A 23,271-nucleotide genomic window follows, 5' to 3' on the forward strand; every position below is an offset into this window, starting at 1 on the left:
TTCATTCAATCATTCATTTGCTGATCCCAGGGGCCAGGCACAGTGCTAGAAAGGCTTCTGTAAAAACATCTGGGAAGGAGGTGGGAGGGTAGTAAAGGGTAAAAAGGGCCAAATATATGGTGATGGAAGCTGATGTGACTTTGGGTGGACGATACGACACAATGCAATATACAGATCATGTATCATAGAAATGTGCATTTGAAACCTATATGATCCTATTAACCAATGTCACCCCAATAAATTTAATTTAAAAATAAGTAAATAGAAACATCTGTTCAGAGGCAAAATGCATTTGCTGAGTTAGGGTGGTTTATGTTTGTCGGTTTTTCATAATTAAAATTTTCACTACTTCTGCCCTGAGATTCTGCACATCCTGTATGTGACTTCTCATAGCACATCTCTGTCTCTTTCCCCACCCCCACCCACAAGTGCCCTAAATTTGGGGGTGATGAGGACCAAGGCCACAGAGTTTGGCCCATGGTACCTTTAAATCACATCGTGACATCCTATTCAAAGATGCAACTCAAAACCCATTGTACCAGGAATCTCTGCAGATCACTCTGAGCGCAGTAAGCCCAAGGGGAGGGTGGCACTGTTCAGATCAGTAGGGTCTGCCTTGGAGAGAATGGTTGGGGTCCCTCCAGGCTCCATCAGGAGACAGAAAACCCTAATGATCAGACTCGCCCTCCCTCTGCAGCCAGATATCTTGGCAGCTTTACGATGGCTCCATCTTGTGGTTTATTCCTTCTGTGAGAAGGGCTCACCCAAGTCCATTACAGAAAGTCAAGGAAGCAGTGAACCGATGGACATGTAACAAGTAATAAATCCTGCCTGTGAATTTTGACGACTTGTCTATTATAGATTTTAATATTTTAGGCAAACCACTGGTTTCTAAAAAGTAATATAAGATCCTTTGAATATAGAAGTTGGTAGAACTTTATTTCATCCTTTTCTTACCTAGACAGGATTAAAAATTTTAAATAAAGAAATTTCCATTTTATATAAAAGAAGGTTTCCCTCCCATCCTCTCTCTCTAGAGCTAGATCAATGCATACATATTATGTCTGGTAAGACCATTACTAAGTAGAGCTACAGCTCTATGGCGATAGGAATGAACGCTACTAGTGTAATTTAACTAAATCCAATTATTTTTATTTGGTACTTTCTATGTGCCAGCCACCATGAGCTTTATCAAAGTAAAATGGCCTCTGTCCTCCACAGCTTCCAGTCAAATGGGAGACACAGATACTGACATAAATAATTTTATTGCGAGATGAATTTGCTATCTCTAATAACAAAGGAACAAACACCATGTTACAGTGGCTCGAGCACAGGCTCCAGAGGCAGACTGCCTGCCTCGGTTGGAATTCCGGTTCTACCCATCACTCAGCTATGTGACCTTGGCAATTAACCTTCTTTACTCAGTTTCTTTGTCTATAAAATCTACCTTGGAGGATTATTGTGAGGACTAAGGGTGGCACAAAAGGAAGTGTTGTTAATATTGGTATAATTATTACGAGCACATAGGGTAAGGATGGACTGACTGACAAGGACCCGGGAAAGCCAACAAGAGAAACGGAATCTGCAGCCAAGTTTTGGATCACAGTAAGGATTTTGGTGTGCAGTGATAGGAGAAAAGGCATTTCACAGGGAAGGATCAGCCTGAGCAAAGGCCTGGAAGTAGCGAGAAGAAGGTGAATGACAGCTGGGTGGGCTGGTGCTGTGGCTACAGTTCTAGGCATCTGAACTGTGGGGGGAGCGAGGGGCAGAAGAAATGACACTGAGAGAAGGTAGGCTGACATCTGACTGGAGGAGGAGATGAATGCCAGGATAAAGAGCCTGAACATTATTCTGTAGGCAATGACAGTCTGAGAAGCAGGGTATCACAGTGAGAAAGCACATGGATTCTGGGTTTGAATCTTGGCTCTACATCTTAAGGGCTGCATGACCTCAGGCAAGGTACCTAACCTTTCTGTGCCTGTTTCCTCCCCTATAAAATGAGTGTGTTGAGGACTAACTGACTATACATGCAAAGAGCTTAGACCAGTGCCTGGCACACAGTGACACACATAAGTGTTTGCTCTTCAAAGGTAGAACATTGGCTTATGGCACCTCTTCCTGCCATCCTGACAGCCCTTTAGGGTCAAAGGCGTAAGACTGCTTTTCAACTTTCAAAACCACCACATGGAAATACATTCTCTCTTTTAGACACAAAACTTCCATGGTACATGAAAAGATCTTCTCTCACAGGGCAGACAAGTCAAAGCTGGCGCTAAACGTGAGCACATGCACTACAAGGCAGCATGACTCTGAGTTTGCCCAGGACTTTATCAGATCACCGTGGCCATGCAATGTGGCAAAATGTACCGTTTATGAGAAGATGAGATCTGTGCTCACTTTTGAATGATGGCAAACGTTTTAATATGTGTGGTGGCAGGGAAGGGGGTGAGCCGAATGTATAGTCACAATTTCTCAGACAATCCTCAGGCAAAGAACTTACTTCCAGATCCATCCTTGACTCTAGGTCCTTCCGGCTTGGCCTCGGAAATAATGTTTGCATTGGCGTTATTCTCCATCTCGATCACAAAGTCACTGTCCTCTTCAAACTCGGGGTGGCTAAAGATCCAATCCAGGGCTCTTTCCAGGTTACTGTTCTAATAAAACAAAACATGTTTACAATGTATGCAGCCCTCAGGCCTCATTACATCCTGACCATGTGAACCAGGATGTCAAGCAGCTACGGCAGGAGGCCTGAATCCATTAGTCCTAAGTGTCTTCCGAGTAAGAAGCTCTGACTCCACATATGAAATGTGCTTGGTATTCTGCAAGTCGCCCAACCGAGATCAGGAACTAGACTCACTGGAAAAAATTCTGAGCAGCTGATCAGCATTCCAAGGCCCATATCAGTCTTCATTTCTGCAGGCTGATGCTGATAATGACGGGGTACAGAATGCCAAGGAGTATGGCATGTGTTTGGGTGCAGCCCTTTCAAAGGCCACAATAACTGCACTACATTCTCTGCCAACTATATTTCCTGCAGATAACCATGCCAGGTAGAAGGGTACCAATGCGAGTACTATATTAACGCCTCCTCTCCCCAAACGTTGGCACAATGGTTGAACTGCAGTAGAGACAAAATTAACACCTTGATTAATGATGACAACACTGGTTAGGTAAGTTAAATTGTTTTAAACTGACCTCCGTACAGTTCAAACCAAATGACCAGAAAAACATGTCCATCTCCCCCTGTTTGTGATATCACTGGAGGGGTAAAGAGTTTATTTAGACATAGTCAGAATCTCTGGTGGAAGAGTCAACCAAGGAAAATAAGACATAAGCAGGTGCCCAGAGTGAAACAAATGCTAGTTGAGAATCGTAGTGACCAGCAGGCAACCAGTCCAGACACTGAGAAGGAATCAGTATCAGGCAATCACTCATAAATGGAACATAGTGTGGCAAGGAAGGATAGGTTAAAAAAAAAAAAAAAGTACTTTCCCCTCAATATTAAACAAAGATGTGCACTGTGAAAGGGAAACTTCTATCTATCCTAACTTCACGGTGCCTTCTCTCCTGACAATATCAGAAGGTTCATGAATACCGAGAGAACCTTCTCTCTCTGCAGAGGGAAACAGAAGCAGAGAATTCCAAGGACCCATTCAGTCTTCACTATGAGGATTTCCGGGGACATTTCTCCAAGGTCTTAGTATCAAAAAAGCATGATTTTTCCTAAAGAACTGCCTGAGTGAACACAGAATTTCATGTATCCCTCTTCGCTCTAGGACAAGTAAGCTGCAGGTCAAATGTCTGGCCCTCTGTTAATAAGCATTAAGATGATATGGAGTTTCTTTCATTTAGATCATCTTGCCCCAGTTATATTACCTCTCTATTTTTTTTTCTTATCTCCCTAGTGTTAAACTCTCTGTATGATTTCCCTCATTCATTTACTTGAGCTTTATATATACTATATGCAAATAAATCTCCGTGGGCCATGGTGGTGTCTAGAGTAAGGCAAACATGACCCCAAAAGATCACAGAATATTGGAAAGTCTCAATTGCTACTGACAAAATACAAACCACTCCAACCAGAGAAGAGAATCCAACGCACAGTCTCTTGCACTTACTGTTGCTCGTAGCGCCTGAATAGCCTGATTTCGATGGAATCCCATGGAGGTGATGATAGATACAGTCTCCTCCGGAGGCTGGTTATCCAACCCAGTAGCACCAAAAACAGAGGCTCCAGCAGAGGCTGCTCCTCCATAACCAGGCATGGTCAATGGTTCGGCAAAATCTGGGGAAAATAATCATGCTCAGAACTTTTTCTTTTTTTTAATCTTAAAATACACAATACTTCAAAGCCAAGAAGGAAGAATACATGTAAAGTTACAATAATCAAGATAGTCAGTACTGGCATAAAGATAAACATATAGATCAACTGAACAGAATCGAAAGTCCAGAAATAAGCCCACAAATCCATGGTCAAATGATTCCCAACAAGGCTACCAAGACCATTGAATCGGGTTAGGACAATCTTCTCAACAAATGCTGCTCAGAGAATTTCATATTCACATGCAAAAGAATGAAGGCAGAACTCTACCTCACACCATATATAGAAATTAACTCAAAATGGATCATTGACCTAAATGTAAGAGCTAAAACTACAAAACTCATAGAAGAAAACATATGAGTAAATCTTTGTGACACTGGGGTAGGCAATGGTTTCTTAGAAACAACACCAAAAGCACAAGTGACAAAATAAAAAAAATAGGCAACTTACACCTCATCAAACTTAAAAACTTTTGTTTACAAAGATACCATCAAGAGAGTGAGAAGACAACCCACAGAATGGGAGAAAATATTTCCAAATCATATATCTAAGGTACTTGTATTCAGAATACAAAAAGAACTCTCAGAACTCAACAATAAAAAGACAAATAACCTCATTAACAATGGGCAAAGGATATGAATAGACATTTCTCCAAAGATATATAAATGACCAATAATATGAAAAGATGCTCTACATCATTAGTCGTTAGGAAAATGCAAATCAAAACTATAATGAGACACCACTTCACATCCACTGGAATGGCTACAATAAAAACAGTAATAACAAGGTTGGTGAGGATATGGAGAAATTGAAACCTTCATACATTGCTGGTGGGATATAAAATGGTGCAGCCACTGTTGAAAACAATTTTGCAGTTCCTCAAAAAGTTAAACAGAGAGTCACCATATGACACAGCAACTCCACTCGAGAAATGAAAACATGCCCACACAAAATAGTTATATCCACATTATTCACAGTAGCCAAAAAGTGAAAACAACCCAAGTGGCCATCAACTGATCTATAATAATAAAAGCGTAATATGCTAATTAGACTGGACATCCTTCTGGACAACCTTCCAGATGAAGCTGGGGCTGTGAGGGAAGCCTGGGTCCCGGGTGCCAGAGGGAAGCTGGTGATGGCAGCTGGAGGAAGGAAGGCCTACTCTTGCACAAATTTCGTGCATCGGGCTGCTAGTAAAAGGATAAATAAAATGTAGTGTGTCCATACAGTAAAATATTATTCATTCATAAGAAGAAATGAAATACTGATATATGCTACAACATAAATGAATCTTAAAAGCATTATGCTAAGCGAGGGAATCTATACACAAAGAAATCTCATATTGTATGCTTCCATTTGTATGAAATGTCCAAAATAGGCAAATCTAGAAAATTGACTAGTGGTTGCCAAGGGCTAGGAAGAGCAGGGGACTAGAAAGTGATTGCTAAAGTGTACAGGATTTCTTTCCAGGGGACAAAAATATTCTAAAGTTAGGTAATGGTGATAGTTGTAAGTTTACTAAAAACCACTGAAATGTACACTTTAAATGAGTGGATTATCTTAATAAAGTAGATAAACGTAAAAGCTAAACAGGCTCCATGTCTTCACGCACATTTGTCTATTTTAAGTCTTCATCTTCTCCTTGGTAGAAGTATATCCCATATCTTTCCAGTGGTCTGAATTATATCTCAACCAAGCTATTACTTAAAAATAAGAGGAAAGACAAACACTGTGACTTTACTCCATAGGCAAAGGAAACGCGCGCGCGCGCGCACACACACACACACACACACACACACACACACTAAAGCAGACTGTGAGCTAAAAAGTCATTTGGGGGACAGACCTGGAGGGTTTGGAAGGACCAAGCCTTAGTTAGCATCACTGAGTTCTGCATCAGACTCGAAAGCCATTCCATTTCCGACCACCTACCTGGCTCCTCCATGTGAACAATGATCCAGTTGAAGGCCACCTCGGCTCCCATATTTCCAGTAAAGTACACAGCCTTCCGACACGCTTCTAGAGGGAAGCCCATCTCGGCCAGCTGCATCACCGATGACTCATCGATGTCTGAGGCTACAGAGCACAGCAGGACATTCTGGTGTAAAAAGGTAAACTACCTTCCTGTCTTAGCGTCTCTTCACCCCTTTATCCACCTGCTATCCAAAGAAAGTGCTATTTGTTAGGTGTACAAATGGTGGGTTTAACTGGTTTGTTTGTTTCGTTTGAAGCCATCCAAATATTAAGCTACAGTGGGGCCTTGACTTACGAGTGTCCCGACTAACGAGTTTTTCAAGATACGAGCCGTCTCTCGGTTGATTTTTTGCTTTGAGTTGCGAGCTAAAATTTGGGTTACGAGCCAGGTTCAGATACCCCACCGCTAGTTGGCGCAGCGAACGTCACAGTGAACTCCACAACATCAGCCCAGCATCACGTGTCTCACTCATTCACTTTAAGATTTGACATACGAGTAATTTGAGTTACGACCTCCGTCACGGAAGGAAAGTCAAGGCCCCACTGTATTTGAATTGAGTTGACCTAAAGCAGTGGTTCTCAACCTTCTTGCCCTTTAAATATAGTTCCTCATGTTATGACCCAACCATAAAGTTATTTTCATTGCTACTTCATAACTGTAATGTTGCTACTGTTATGAATCGTAATATAAATATCTGATATGCAGGATGGTCTTAGGCGACCCCTGTGAAAAAGTCGTTCAACCGCCAAAGGGGTCGCAACCCACAGGTTGAGAACCGCTGACCTAAAGCTTTGCCCTCAATAGGAATCATGATAATCACCTGGTCAATCCAAGCACTGAAAACCAACTCTCTAATTTTGTATGGGGAGATTTAGTGTATTCCCAGAATCATGTCAGCCCCTCAGATCATGCTCAAGACCTCTACAGCAGCCTCTCCTAAGACTGAAATTGGAAGAGAAAAGCATTATCTACAGGTCAAAAGGGCTGTTTCTTAAATCTCACTAGAGGCTATAGCAGGCCTTTAGGTATATCAGCAATCAAAGGAAGTACTCAACTCTGGGAAATGGAGAGCACAAATGTTAACAATAGTTCGTCTCCAGAAAGGCTTTGTAGACAAAAATATTCAGCGTATTTAGTGCTAAACACTCCCTCTTTCTCCTAATTATTATCTAAATATTTAGTATAAATAGTGTATTTTTAATTTTTTTTTAGAAAACCAAGAATATCAGCTCCCATAGAATTAAAGGAAATAAAAGGCTATAAAATTAACACACAATCCAATGACACTAACAGCCTTGAGAGTATTAATACTACCAATATCCTGCCAGACGTGTGTCTTCGTTATGTGTCCAGCATCAGGAGCAAAAAAGTGACTGGCTACTGTGCTATCATTGCAAGAAGAGGCCTCCTCATGTAGCCAGAGAAGAAAGAAATGGCATCATTAGCCCCCATTCATTCATGAGGAAACAGGCTCAGAGAAGTTAATGATTCTAGGTCACACAGTCATGAATGGCAGAGCCCAACTTTCCAACCCAGGGCTGGTTCGCTCTCATGCTAATCGTCACTTTTGTGAGCTACAGGGACACTTAACCACCATTGTCACTGGTTTACATTTGCTACCTCAACTTGCAGACAAAGAATCATTTCCACTGAGGAAAAGCTACATATACACATGTACAGAGCAATGCCCTTCTACTCAACCCCCACAGATAAATGTATCAGGACAATAACCATTGTAGGACACTGGGAAATTTTTCTAAAGATACATACGGTCTATCAGTTGGTTCATCAGGCGATCTGGAAATTAAAGAAGAGGGAATGAAATGAGACCAAACCATAGCAAGGTGTTTTAGAGAAAGACCAACCCCCACCTGACCAACATAAAGTCATTGCAGTAAGGAGGGGAAATACCAGGTTTCAGGCATTTACAGCAGATAAAACATGATGCTCTGATTATCATCGTAATGAACTAAATCAGTTCTCTCCCTGTATTTCTAAAAGCTCTATGTAATTACAAGCCGATGATTCCATTAAGAGCCTCAGAGAAAGCTGGAGTCGTGCTTATAAGCCATCTTGTCCTTCTATGATATTCATACTGATCTCTTCTTTCTTGAATTCCTTTCAAGAACCACCTGTACCCATAACCCAGAATGTCCCATGTACAGGTCTCTCTACACTCTGTGCTTTCACATTTGATTCGCATTAGAGAACTATGGGACAAGATGCCTATCTGGAATCCTGTCTTGCTCCTCTTGGATTCACCTTACCCTCCTTTTGCACTCAAATTCAGTCACTAATAACATTCACTGCTCATGTGATGAAAGGCCTTTGGTAGAGCGGCCTAGAGTGCTCTATCACTATGAGTTATTCCACTTAATTAACTCTTTAAGAAGGTGAACAGTAAACAGGTGAGCAAACAAAGCCAGAATAAAACTGGTTTCATCAGAATAAATGAGCTAATCATGGAACCAAGATTTTTCAGGACTGTCCTTGGAACCACGAAGGTGAGGCAACTATTTTTTGCATATCCTTTTCCCTTCCAAAGTGAAGCATTATGAACAATGAATGATTTATCATTTACAGAATGAAAGAGAAACTCAAACCACTCTGTAGCTATGAAGCAGTGATGAAGCTGGGAAGGTAAGATGTGGGCAAAATGTTTAAAACCAACACACACAGTTGAATTTCCCCTTCCGGTTGTCCAAAGGTATTCCGAGAATAACACTGCTCCCCTAGAGTAGGAGCCTACTGAAAACACCCACTTTCTCCCCTACACGTCCATTTGGGGAAGTGGAGAGAAGGCAAAGCCATAGGCAACATAATCTAAAAATTTTCTGGAGATTGGCTGCTCTCTGCTGCCACAGGTTCCTTTCAACTACATGTGATGGGTCTGTGCCTCTTCCCATGTCAATTTTAAATTTACGGTTACATCCAGGCCTCGCTTCTGTCTATGGTGGGTTACATCAGAGGCAGACAGCCAAGGGACGGCAGAGCGGTGGGAGAAAAGGGACTATTCCAGCAGACTAGGGTAGTGGGAGGGGTAGAGAATGTCCTCCTGAAGATGATACCTTTTGAGTCATCAGGAATGACGATGGGGGGGCTGATGTCTGGAAGTTCCTCCTCTCCTGGCTGTAACCCCCTGGCTCGGAGATGGTTGATATCAAGTAGGTCTGGCATATCAATAGAAACATCTGCAAAAGGAGAGCGATTACATACACTGGATTCTCCAAAATCTCACAATCGCCTCCTAAAATCAGCACCACTCGCTCTACATGCATGTGTCTAGGCCAGTGGTTGGCAAACTGCGGCCCCTTGAGTGTGGCTCTTCCACAAAATACCACGTGCGGGCGCGCACGTACAGTGTGATTAAAATTTTGTGGCCACACTGAAGGGGCCAAAGAGCCGCATGTGGCTCGCGAGCCGTGGTTTTCCGACCACGGGTCTAGGCAGAGCTAAGGGAAGCTTTGCCATTCCCTGGAGCAATCACTGGGCCAGAAGACTCATCACAACTGATTAGATTTTAGTGGTGAACCAGTGGAAAGTGCAGAGGGTGCCCGGATTTCACACTGAACAAGAACAAATGGAATAAGCCAGGAGTCACACACTGTCAGCCCATAGACCATTTGTAGCCCAGAAGCTTTCTGTGTGATGTTTTTGAACTTTTTTTCAGCAAAAAAATTCCAACTCTTAAACCCAAGATTTTAATGTATAAATCCAAATTTCCAGCTTATTTTGAAAACAAAACTGTAGCACCTTCTCATATGGGTGCCCCCTGTGACAGCCTGTCACAGACCTCGCCACTTCCTGTTGCCCCCATGACCCTGAGCCTCATATTTGTGCTATTCTGATTCTTATAATAGAAAAATGTATTTCTAATCCATGTCTTTATCCAAAGTGGAATACCGAAGAAAGACCAAGATAGCTAGCTACATGTCTCTTACACCCATCCATTTCTTTAATGTACGTTATCACCCTGTCCTCATTAGGCATGTGAGTTTGTAACCCCTTGTTTGTGCCTTTTCTCAGATCATGATGAGTAATGTGATTTAACTAAGGTAATAAATAAAGAATGAAGTTTTAAAGAAATTAGTTGAATCTCAGATCCTGGGTACATTTTTTAGCTTCTCAGTTCAGTAGTTCTTATGTTGACTAACATACAAAATTTATCAGTCTAATAATGCTGTTGAGATTTAGTATCGCAGATATTCAGATATCATAATAAATGGGTTCAAATGTTGTAGGGTGTGTGTCTTGGGCTAGCAAACAGAATCTGAACATAGTATCCCCCAAACCCATTATGATGCCAGGTATATCAATCCTACTTAAAACAACCACCCCAAGAAAAAGCTTAGTTTTAAAGAAGTTTTTGATCTTAGAGGACAGCAAAACAAACATAATGTCTGACCTACAAAATCAATACAATTGTTCCTCAACAGAAAAATTCAGGTTCATTAAAAGAAAGCTTTGGAACTCCTTTAAATTGAGCAAGTCTATGAAATCTTATCTGGATTTTTGTTCCTTTCTAGGAATTCCAAGGACAAAGAAAAATAAGAACACTGTGTCCAAAACAGTTCAAAGCCTTTAGAAGTCAGTTTTTATGCCAGGTACTTCTCAGATCCACGGAGGAAAAGCTAAGTGATGAGCATCCTGCCCTCTGCCCTCCTCTCTGCCCACAAAATCATTCCACACGAAGAGTAAAAATCTGCCAGAGAATCAGTCACAGCCCGGCATAACATCAAACAGGTGCTGTGTGAACTGGTAGGGCTGGAGGGTTCTGGGAAATCACTCCAGGTGATTTTCCATTCTTTTTACCCATTCCCTTCGACGAGCAGATGAGTGCTTAATCAACCAGTGTAAAGCCTGAGTAGCTGTTTTTTTAAGTGCTCAAAAACATACAAAGTTTAAAACACTGGCAAACAGTCTAAAGTACTGGCTTGAAAAACCAAAGAGGATAAAACTGGACCTCCTTCTATGCCACGAAGGAGGCTTGACTTGGCTTGGTGAACACACAATGCATGATGATGTATTATAGAATTTTACCCCTGAAACCTGTATAATTTCATTAACCAATGTCACCCCAATAATTTCAATAAAAGCCGAAACCGGTTTGGCTCAGTGGATAGAGTGTCGGCCTGCAGACTGAAAGGTCCAGGTTCGATTCCGGTCAAGGGCATGTACCTGGGTTGCGGGCACATCCCCAGTGGGAGATGTGCAGGAGGCAGCTGATCGATGTTTCTCTCTCATCGATGTTTCTAACTCTCTATCTCTCTCCCTTCCTCTCTGTAAAAAATCAATAAAAAATATATTTTAAAAAAATAATTTCAATAAAAAACAGTAATAAATAAATACAAGTAAAAAATAAAACATAGTATTTAATGATTTAAACAAGAAGAAATTTCCCTGGCAGGTTTGATTCTGTTCAAGGCACATGCTTAGGTTGTGGGCTCGGTCCCCAGTGGGGGGCATGCAGGAGGCAGCTGATCAATGATTCTCCCTCATCATTGATGTTTCTATCTCTCTCTCCCTCTCCCTTCCTCTCTGAAATCAATAAAATATATATTTTAAAAAAGAAGAAATTACAAATCCCAAGCCCCACTCCAGACTTGGCTGAATCAGCATCTGCATTTACCAAGATCCCCAGGTAATCTGTATGCACCACAACCTTTGGGAAACACTATTTATTGATTATGTGGGGGTCCTGTTTTCACTCCTAGGGTCCACTCATGCCAGACACCATTATTCGAGGGATGCCAATTTTACCATCGGTGCTTATCATATACTCTGATTCAAAAGAGAAAAGTGGAAATAATGGAAAAATAATGAAATAGAACTTTCCGGCAGCCAACCACTCATGGCTCTTTCACGTGCCATGTTTTTTAAATGGTTAATTTGATGTTGTAAGCAAAAGCATGCACAAGATACCTACCGAATTTTTTGGGAACCCAGTCAAGACCAAAAGTGAACTTCTTTATCTGCACTACCAAGTATTCAGGGAATGAGGCAAAGCGAGATGTTCTGGGAAACACAAGGGGATTGATTGTATCAGTGAAACAGGCAGTCAGAATTGTGAGCACAGTTCATGAAGCATCACCGTTGTCTGAGGCACCCCTGCAGTCCGCGCCTGGGCCAAGTGCAGGAACAGCAGACAGCCGTCAGCGCGCACACTCAGCCACTCCTGCTCATTCCTCCTGGCCTTTTTATGAACGGGGGAGTATGCGGTCCTTTGAGAATGACTTTGGACCCATTGCCGAGTTCTAACTGTTACTTTGCTGGGGCATTTTCTATTTCTGAAAAGTGCTTTCCAACCAGTTTTCTCTAAAACCCATGATGAAACTTAGTATATACATTTGTAGGTCTGTGAGGGCATGAATGCATTATGTGAGGGGTTTTTTACACCCCGTATTATTTTGTATTAGTTTCAGGTGTACAGCAGAGTGGTTAGACCAGGGGTCCTCAAACTTTTTAAACAGAGGGACAGTTCACAGGTCTCCACCTATAGACCGTTGGAGGGCCGGACTATAGTTTAAAAAAAAAAACTATGAACAAATTCCTATGCACACTGCACATATCTTATTTTGAAGTAAAAAAACAAAATGGGAACAAATACAATATTTGTATTTGCATATGGCCCGCAGGCCATAGTTTGAGGACCCCTGGGTTAGACAATCATATATTTTACAAAGTGTTCCCCCTAATACTTCAAGCACCCACCTGGCACCATACAGAGTTATTACAGTATTAATGATTATATTCCCTGTGCTTTATTTTACACCCCCGTGACTGTTTTGTAACTACCAAATTGTACTTTATAACTCCTTTACCTTTTGAATTATGTGTTTGTATATGGGGTTTGTAAAAGCTGCCCAAGCAATCCTGACACACTCCCGCCTCTGCTCCCTCCGAGAATCGCTATCTTACAGCACAAAGTTGGCATGGGGGGGGGGGGGGTGGTCTTTGGAGCTTTTGTTGAGGTTGACTGGTGGAAATGCCAGGGCCTCATTAACATACTACTGCACCTAAATCCAAGGTCACACGGATCCTAGAGGTATATATATTATGAGTAAGAAAGGCTGAATTGCCTGGAATTGAGTTTGGCAACTTTATGCACAGACTATTCTGTGTGCACACCTAATTCATACCCTGGTTCCAGCTCATTCTCTCAATATTTATCATCTTAGTTATAACAATCATTTCTATTTCAGTGTCAATGTGAATGTGGTAGGTATATGTAAAAAATAAAATTAGCTATAGACAGGTACCATAGCTAACATAAAAAATTCTAGAAGAGCCTGTCTGGAAACTCCACTCTCCAAATCTAAGTCAGTGCCTTCTACCTGGACTGTATTCTCCCAGAATTCAGAAAACAAATGCAAATCACTGCTGCCCCCTAGTGCAGAAGAGAAGTCGCAGTACAGAGACAGAACACTGTCCAAAGAGAGTTGAACCGTGGTGGGTCCTGGATGTGCTACTTAATTCACTCCAAATCGGAGCAAATCACACACCCTCCCTGAGGCTCCATTTTTCACATCTACAAAGTGGATTTATTAATAATATCTACCGACTAGGACTGTGCAATGTTCATAAAATTATGTGAAACCGCTTGACACGCTAGAATGTACTACTATCTATATACCTAACGAATTAATATGATCATTTTGTCATGAAAGAACTAGACTCCATGAGGCTTTGGACATGACGCAATGTGTCACTGACCTGCATTTTGCCTAAGGCGAAATGCAACTGCTCTTCATCTCAAATTCTCTATCACAGTTGTGGCAGAGGGGACCAGGCAATAACATAAGGAAGCTCTTCCAAAAACACTGGAGCTTAACTATCCTAAGGAATGGATCTATTATGACCCTGGCTCACGCTCCAGAAATTACATAATATCTCTAATTAAGTTTTCCTATTGCTGAGAGGCAGTATTAAACACCATTCTTACTTAATTATAGCCAAGTCCTCAATTGCACCAAAAACCAAGAAACTCCATCTGATATGTTCAACTAATGTAAAAATGTAACTTCTCAGGCCTCTTTCTCTTACCACATTAGCTTCCAATCTGAAAAGTATTTAACAGTGAAGTCAAGCAAAAGTCACCAATAAATCAACGATTTCCGAAATGTGGTTGAGGAGCCCCCGGGCTCTTGTAGTTGCTCTGTGGTCCGTGTCTGGGTGAAGTATTAGTTGGTAAGTATTACCATGGGCAGGGGGACAGGGTTAGGGGAGCAGAGCATATTTAACATTCTAGTGAGTAACTACCCATCTAAGTGTACTAGAAAGCAGTTAGACGATGTCCACATTATATTTGCCGTGTTGGGTAAATATTTTTTATTCATCTTTGTGTAGTAATGGTTAAATATATATGGAAATAAAATGAGCTAAGACATATAAAATGCTTAGAACAGTGTCTGACCTTGCTACTGTGTTGTCTATTGACAATCTATTATCATTATTTAAAATATATCAATTATTGACAGCTGGCATGGCTCAGTGGTTGAGCGTCGATCTATGAACCAGAAGGTCATGGTTCAATTCCCAGTCAGGGCACATGCCCGGGTTGCAGGCTCGATCCCCGGTGAGGGGCATGTAGGAGGCAGCTGATCAATAATTCTCTCTCATCATTGATTTTCCTATCTCTCTGTCTCTCTCTCTCTCTCCCTTCATCTCTGAAATCACAAAAAAAATATTAAAATATATATAAATTGTTCATTAATTACAATTAAGCCGAAAATATTGTGTAAACCTTGTTAAGAAAATAAAAGCTGCCCCCTCTCCCCAAAATTAAGATTGTCTACTATATTAAAAACCTGACAACTGAAAAAAAGAAAGCAAAAACAATTCAAACCTTTCTGTTAAATATGGTAAAAATATGATAATTATTCAACCACTCTCATATTGTATAATCTAAGGCAAAAATAAAAGGAAAAGATAAAAATAACTGTAATGATGATGACAGCACACATTTACTCTGGGCCAGGCACTGTGCAAAGCACTTTACGTGGCTCATCTCACCTTAACCCTCCCCTGACCCTGTAAGGAAAGCATTATTATTATCCCCAGTTCACAGACAAGGAAACGGGTCTAAGGAGGTGAGTGAGGTCACTTGGCCAAAGTCACGGACCAGTGGGTTCAACACTGGGGATTCACTGCCACCTGTCCACCTAAAGTTTGTGTCCTGCAGCCCCACAGCATGCCTGTCTCTTCATAAATGATAAATTTCAAGCAAAAACTCTTCCTATGGACCCTTAATCTGTGAGCTGCTTGAGGGCTAGGTCTTATTCAACTGACTTCCTAGAACACACTGGGTGAGTGACAGTATTTGCTGAGTGAATGAAATTTCAAACACTAATATTGTTCCCAACACTGTCTGTTCAGGACCATTTAAGGGAAGGGTCTACATCTGGTCCATACTGACCCACGATCTACCAAGATCCTTTGGACGTCATTTGCCTCTTCCTGGCCTTTCAGACCCTGAGTCTAACACAAGAAAAGTTCAAGGCCCCAAACTGACATAATAATAGTGTCTGAGTTATAGCCTATGTTGCTGGAAAAAAATAAAAAGATCTTTTAGGAATCGACTGAACTGGTTTCCCCAAAACTAGTATTTGAAACATGATAAGGCAGAATAAGGAATAAGTGAGGCGAATTAAAGATCATAAGGCTCTATGTATAAATAAGCATGACAAGGGAGACGGGGCACTAGATTATACGAGAGGCCCAGTGCACGAATTCATGCATGGGTGGGGCCCCTCTGGGGGATCGGGCTGAAACCCACAGTCCAATGCTGCCTGAAGCTCCTACCTGCCGCTCCCGCTCATCCCAACCCCATTGCACCTGCTGCAGGCTCCTACCCAATCAGTCCCAATTGGGAGAGGCTCACACTGCCGCAGCAGCGCTCACCAGCCATGAGCCCTGCGTGTGGCACCCTCCTGAGGGGAGTGGCCTGCAGGATCAGGCTGAAACTGGCTCTCCAACATCCCCCAAGGGGTCCCAGATTGCAAGAGGGTGCAGGCCAGGCCAAGGGACCCCACCGGTGCACGATCAGGCCGGGGAGGGACTGCAGGAGGGCTCCAGGGCATGTCCAGACCATCTTGCTCAGTCCCGATCGGCTGGACCCCAGCAGCAAGCTAACTTACCCACTGGAGCATCTGCCCCCTGGTGGTCAGTACACGTCATAGTGAGTGGTTGAGTGCCTTAGCATATCATTAGCATATTACGCTTTCATTGTTTGAACAGTTGACCGGTCACCAGATGACCAGACACTTAGCATATTAGACTTTTATTATATAGGATAACCTGGGAAAATTAAGAGTTTAAACTTTGACCTCAATCAACCTGAATGAGTCCCCAGTCTGCCACTTACTGGCCAATTACTTTTACTTTTATTTCTTCACCTGTAAAATGAGAATAATGGTACCTACCTCATAATAGTACTAAAAAGACTATATATAACTGATGGGAATAGCTTAACACATGACCTGGAATGATTAATGTGCAATAAAAAAGATAGCTGCTTTATTACCCTATAGCACTGTTTTCTCCTTCTCCACAAAGACCAATTTTTCAATTATTAATAATTGGAATACATCCAGTATTGTTTTCATGTTTATAAGAGCATGTGTATATGTAAGAGATGGAGAAAAAGGAAAAACACGTTTCATATCTACTGTTATTAGATAGGACTAGAGCAAGCAGAAACCCTCCTCAGGGGTTCTAGATAGTAATGTTAGCACTGCCTACAACAAGCATGTCAAATTCAAAGGCTAATAAGGGCCAAATAAACGAGGCATGTGGCCCGCAGCCCACAAGTTTGACATGCTTGGCCTACAACTAAGTCTTAGTAGCATGTGAAGAGAAAATCAGGTCTGCAAGCATTGTTCCTCCATTGCAGGTGGGAGAAGGACAGTAGGCGGTGACTTTGTCCTGGAATAGAATCTTAGCTGGGAAGTGACCACTAACCCAGGGGTCAAAGGCTCCGTATCTGTGGAAAGCTAATGCCTTCCACGCCCATTTTAAAGGTGGGCCTTTTCCGAGTGTTCAGTCTCCTTCCTGCAGGCCCAGGGAGGACGTCACACCCTGTGCTTCTAAGACTCGAATCCACTTTTCTGAAGAACACTCTGCAGCTCACACCTGAGCTGAGGGCTTCCTAGGCTGCCGGGCCCTGCCTGGATCACTTCCACCTCCCACACAGAGTCAGAATTAAAGCGCCAAGAGAAAAGGATAATTATTTGAGGAATCTTCAGCCTTTTGTCAATACTTAAAGTAAAAAGAAGAAAAAAATCAAGTCAACATGTTGTACACCTTAAACTTACACAATATAATATGTCAATTATATGTCAGTAAAGCTGGGGGGAAATAACTAAAGAAATTGTTTCTACCACTACTATCATGTATAGATACCTAACTGCCCAAAGCTGTCTCCAAGTTGCAATGCAGTGAATACCAATGTTTGACATACCAACTGTTATCTGCAAGACAGGCACACACACACACACACACACACACACACACACACACACACCAAAACTGAGCAATCCTAGGATGAAAACTTATGCTGCAATGGATAATTGATAACTGAATGAACTATTACTAATTCTCATTTGGATATGAAGAACACTTTTTTAATTATTTTTTTTTAAATATGGCCTTTTTTAGCTTTTGAAATAAATTCTTTCTGTTTTTCCACTTTTGATATATGAGGTCAGAAGTCCTGAGAGATGGTTGTCACAGAGAATAAGTGACTTAGGTTTGACTGCTACTTGAGGTTGAGATAAAAACAGCCAGCAGTAGCTCTACCATATTCCACTCCCCTTTCCATCAACTAGAGCTCAAACATAGCCTAGAATAAAAATGGCCAAAAAAAATCTAAAAGTAGGGGAACTCTAGAGTCAGACTTTCAGATTTCCTCTCATTTTTGCCTCTATACGTACTCTTTTTCCAATTACATAACGTGTGTCAGCAAGGACTTCACTGTATAAAATTAACTAAGGTGTCAACTAAAGAAAGAAATGTTTATGCAGCTGACGAGGCTGACAATGTGGACCTAGAACACCTCCTGCCTAAGTCCCAAGCAGCTCATCTGAACACACTCAGGAGCCTCGATGGCCACTTCGAGGGGCCCTGAGACCCCTGGCCTCCAGGTAGGAAGACAGTCAACCAAGTTTAAGCCAAATATCTAATTATGGATTAAAATCTATAACAGTGGAGTTTAAAATTAGAGACAGTCAAACGTATTTTTGCAATTTCATTCATATCACTCTTGTCATGGGGGAGAAGGTTCTTGGCCACACACTCTTGGCAAAAAAAAAAAGCAAATTCTTAATAAAGGATAAACCACAACCTTGCTTTTCAAAAAAGAAAGCATTCCCTCCCTAGCACATAATATATAGAGTATATGCCTGCTTTATTGCACAGGTCTCACACACAAGTGAGGTGTATAACATCCAAGGTTGTGTGACTCATAATCCTGTCTCACCACACATAAGCAAGCATGCGCAGACTCATACAATACCCTACGGCCTCTCCCTTACCCCTGTTCCCATCTCTCAAGGCCGTTTCCCTATCCACCACCACCAAATAAGCACACACATGTGCACGCATGCATACACACACACACACACACACACACACACACTTACTTCACACCCGCAGACTTTGCCTGTAGGGCACTGCTCCAGAAATCATCCACGTTTTCTGGTTCAGAAAAGGCCTGGAGGCAGGCACTAAATGGTATCTTGGCACGAACCAACTCAGGAACGGGTCTTCTGTTTGCTTCTGCTTCCCTTCTCGTTAACTCATAGGCGATCAGTTCATCTGAGAAAAAGAGCAAGAAAATTAAGGTCTTTGCAATCGCTCTTATCTTCTCAAAATGGAAAACACCCCTTTTGGACAACCTTAGGGGAAGGCTACTGGACTGGGGCAGGGTTGCTTACTTACTGCCCTTCACAGATGGGAAAAGCATGCAGAACGCTTGTTCTTGGGGTGTCTTTATAGTAGCGCTGACAGGCTGCATCAAGCCATTCATATTTTTTTGCCTGTTCCCCTTTGAGACTGACAGGAGGGAACTGTGAACTCTGGCCTAGATGAGAGGTTTAGACCATGTGTGCGATGTAAGTGATGCTCGAACCCGGTCTGGCATCTGTCCAGAGGTCAAGGCTGGTTTACCCAAACGCCACCCTCCCCTCAAAAGTCTTCACACAGAGAATTTCACACTGAGAAGAACCTGAGGGCTCACCTCTTCCCAGGCCCTTCTCAATGATTAGAGGCCATAGAAGGTGTGGGCCAAGGAGCAAAAGGAGCCATAAGGACCACAGTTACCCACAGCACACAGCCTGTGGTATTGACATTGCCAAGACAACTCCCGGGTCAGGTTACTCAATACCTCAGTCAGTAGAGTAACCAACCCAGAAAGCCTTTCTACACTATCCCTGTTGAGTGGTTAAACACCAAGGAAAAAAGAAGTGAGCACACTGTGAACTTCCCAAGGTCAGCAGATCAGCTCTTGGAAAACACCTGCAAGTCAAAATGTTATGTAGATTTTGAATGGGCCTTTCTGGGACTTCCTTTTGTGTTAAAAAAAAAAATCATTCCTGATTCTATTTTTAGGCGTACATACTAGTATATACTTAGGTATTTTCTTAAACACATCTGACTGATTTTTTTTTCCAGAGAGGAAGTGAGAGGGAACGAGAGATAGAAGCATCAATGATGAGAGAGAATCATTGATCGGCTGCCTCCTGCACGATGGGGGATTGAGCCCGAAACCTGGGCATGTGCCCTGACCGGGAATCAAACTGTAACCTCCTGGTTCAAAGGTTGACGCTCAACCACTGAGCCACTGCACCCGGGCCTGACTATGATTTTAAAATTCATCTCCCAGTCCAACATCAGTTTACAATGTACTTATATCTAGGATGTTGGCGTTGGATATTCTCAACGTCCAGAGGCTAAATGATCAGTCTCCTTTTTGAACAAAATAATTACCACTCACAAATTATAAACAGCGAGTCAGACAGGATCACAGAACTGAGCAGAACATGTGAGTCAGTATCCCCGAGGTCGGCAAGAGAAAGCAACGAAGCCTTGTTCTAAAAAGGAAACAAACCGCATGCCCTCACCCTCATTTCTAGCCTTATAAAGGATAAAACTGTAAAAACGGGTCAAGCTGCAGGAGCTTATAGAAAATGGAAGCCATTTTGCCTTGAAACGCCAGAATCATCACTTTCCAATTAGCACAATAAAGTGACCACCACCACCACACCCCACAAAAAGAGGAAAAAAAAAAAGGAGTACGCATGAAGCTGTTGGACTTCACAGAAATGAGCCATTCATAGAAAAGAGGCAACCTAGCACATACTTTGCCTTTTTCTGCTTCTAATAAGTTAATTCTAAGTAATATCATGTGTCTATTCTGCTTGGGGAGAACCAGATTAGACAGCCTGAAGGAACCTGCCCCTCAGACCCCAATATCTCCGCCTTCTTCCTGCCTCCAAAGCCTGGAGGCCCCTCCAATGGGCCTGGCGCCTGTAACACTTCATCATCTATAACAGGTCCCAGAAAACTTGGATGCCAAAGCTGGATTATATCAAGAGACTATATCAAGAGGCTGCTGCTTGAATGTCTCACATCAAAAAATGCAGTTCTAGAGTGTGGAATCTCGGAGGGAGAGGAGGCAGGGAGGTAAACAACCAAAGGCCTTGTAGGCATATGTGCATAACCCGTGGACACAGACAACAGGGTGGTGAAGGCCTGGGGCGGGGGACGGAGGCGGGCTGGAGGGGGCCAATGGGGGGGGCGGGGGGGAAGAGGGCATGTGTAATACTTTCAACAATAAAGATTTTTTTTAAAAAATGCAGCTCTGATCATTTCCCTCAGACTTCATAGCACAGCTTATGAGTGATCAAACCGTTAAAGACTTTTCCACATGTGTACTTACAAATACCTTCCCCAGAATGAAGCTGACTCCAAGCCAAACAGTTGGTCAAATTTATAGGCACTGAAATAAGTCCCATCCATAGCCCTCCACAAAAATCTGTGACGCATTTGATTCTCTGAAAGGCAATTACGTGGCGACCGAGGAAAAGATGGAAAGAGACATGCAAACCAGACCAACTGGGCCGGGTTTCCGCCCAGCAGAACTGCGAGGCGACTAATTCGTATGACCTCTGCTTCCTGGCTTCTCGCACCGGAAGAAGCCCACTGCTGATTCCCCCCTCTGGAGCCATTACCTTTGTTGGTTGCTGCCTCCATGGCCACAGGTAACTGCATCAGGTAATCCACCCTCTCCGTGTAGCGGACTTTTCGGGTCTGACAGCACTGAATGCGTTCTTCCACCAAAAACCGGAAAACGTCACTTGGATTTTCTGAGCCAATGCGGTTCCTCTGAAGGTTAGATTACACCAGGTTAGTGGATTTGTGAATATTAAGCCATAAATAAAAATTAGCATAAAATCAAATATAGCTCTGATGTAAACATCAAACGATGTTATAACACAGTCCCTCTGGGACGTGCCATTTCACCAGAGTGCTTTAAAAGCAAAACACTGGTGTTTATCAGAAGTCCCCAAATGGGGGGCTGGCTTAATAAAGTATGACTCCTCCTGTGAATTACTATTAAGCAGCAATTAAAAGTCACGGGAGAGGGACTGACCTGGATGGAGTTAGAAGAAAGGGCATGAGGGAGCCAAACTAAAGAGAAAGGGGCAAAGCTAAAGGACCGCCCCGGGAAAACCAAGGCCATCTGTATCATTATAACACGCATTCCTGTAAATTACATACAAATAAAAAAGAAATCACGCTAAATTCAAATACGAATGAGATGGCAAAGCGTTCACAGCAGGTTAAGTGGAAACCGTTGCTTAGCAACAGCACGATTCTAAATGCACCTGGAAAATGCTTGTGGGTCAGACACTCAAATGTTAACACTGGCTCTTGGTAGGGCTGGTATTACAGGTGATTTTTTATTTTGATTTTCTCCTTTGTGCCTTCCTGTATTTTCCATAAAGAACATATTTGTAATGGGGGGGCGGGGAGAGCTGTTTTTAACGGGGGAGGGACCTTTAATCATGAATTCTTAGCAGCTTTTGAAAATCGCAGCATTTAACGTGACTCAACTCTGCTGTGAGCAAAGTTTGGCCATCTTTGAGTGGTGGCAGGAGGACAGCAACTACCACACAGGAGTCTCAAGAAGCTTCGTCACCAAGGAAGGAGAAAGAATGGTGAGTGAAATAACTGATAAACACGCCTACAACACGTACCAATTAAAAGGAGAACAGGAGATCCACCAGCGCCTAGGAAACAAGACAGGGGGAGCTCTCCATCCGGTGGCTGGTGGAGCCTGGGCAGTGAGAGATTTAGGGAGGGGAGCGGGCACACATCTTACCGCCCTGCTGAGCATTTCTGAAGGTGGCTTACTCACCTCTACCAGATTCACCAGGTGCAGGAAGAACTCCTGGGCATCCTGCTGTCTGTTGGAGGAGAATTCCGGATGACTCTTGCTTACAAAGGCCTTAAACATGCGTGGAGAGATCCCATTCTGCTGAGGCTACAATACATAAAAAATAAAAGCAGCTCACAATCCTTGTATACACAGTAACAGCACTAAGTGTCTGGCAGAGTGGGGATTAGCATAAACCCTCATTTGCAGGTGAGAAAACGGAGGCCCACAGAAGCTCAATGAGCAGGCCCCATGCACGGGATGTTTGGTACCCACCTGGCCCTGCGCTCCGGACCTGATAGGAGAACAGGACGGGGCCCCTTTCTGCTGAGGGCAAACTGAAGCCATGATGAATATCCCACTTTCTACGAGTAAAAGAGGAGGCACTGGGCCCATCCTCACAGGACTGGTGGCCACACTGTCGTTCCAGCCCACTGCAGAGCAGGCTAGGAATGCATTAGGGAGGAAAGCGCTGCGGCATCTTCTTCGCTCCCCATGAGGGGATATGAGAGAACCCCTGGTAGAGACTGGGGCGCC

At 42.8% G+C, this 23,271-nt stretch overlaps 1 protein-coding gene across 1 annotated transcript in view; it reads right to left on the reverse strand.

Moving 5' to 3' along the window:
• The window catches only part of USP13 (ubiquitin specific peptidase 13), a 120,460-nt gene that overhangs the window by 24,298 nt on the left and 72,891 nt on the right, over positions 1–23,271 (reverse strand). The window contains exons 11-19 of the mRNA XM_036349063.1: positions 22,717–22,842; positions 21,527–21,680; positions 18,938–19,112; positions 12,226–12,314; positions 9,368–9,490; positions 8,070–8,096; positions 6,257–6,400; positions 4,122–4,288; positions 2,501–2,654 (exon numbers count right to left, since the gene is read on the reverse strand). Of these exons, the coding sequence (XP_036204956.1) occupies positions 2,501–2,654; positions 4,122–4,288; positions 6,257–6,400; positions 8,070–8,096; positions 9,368–9,490; positions 12,226–12,314; positions 18,938–19,112; positions 21,527–21,680; positions 22,717–22,842 (1,159 nt within the window). The remainder of the gene's footprint in view (positions 1–2,500; positions 2,655–4,121; positions 4,289–6,256; positions 6,401–8,069; positions 8,097–9,367; positions 9,491–12,225; positions 12,315–18,937; positions 19,113–21,526; positions 21,681–22,716; positions 22,843–23,271) is intronic.

This window comes from Myotis myotis, unplaced genomic scaffold (assembly GCF_014108235.1).
Source record: "Myotis myotis isolate mMyoMyo1 unplaced genomic scaffold, mMyoMyo1.p scaffold_m19_p_2, whole genome shotgun sequence".
Taxonomy (NCBI): Eukaryota; Metazoa; Chordata; class Mammalia; order Chiroptera; family Vespertilionidae; genus Myotis; species Myotis myotis.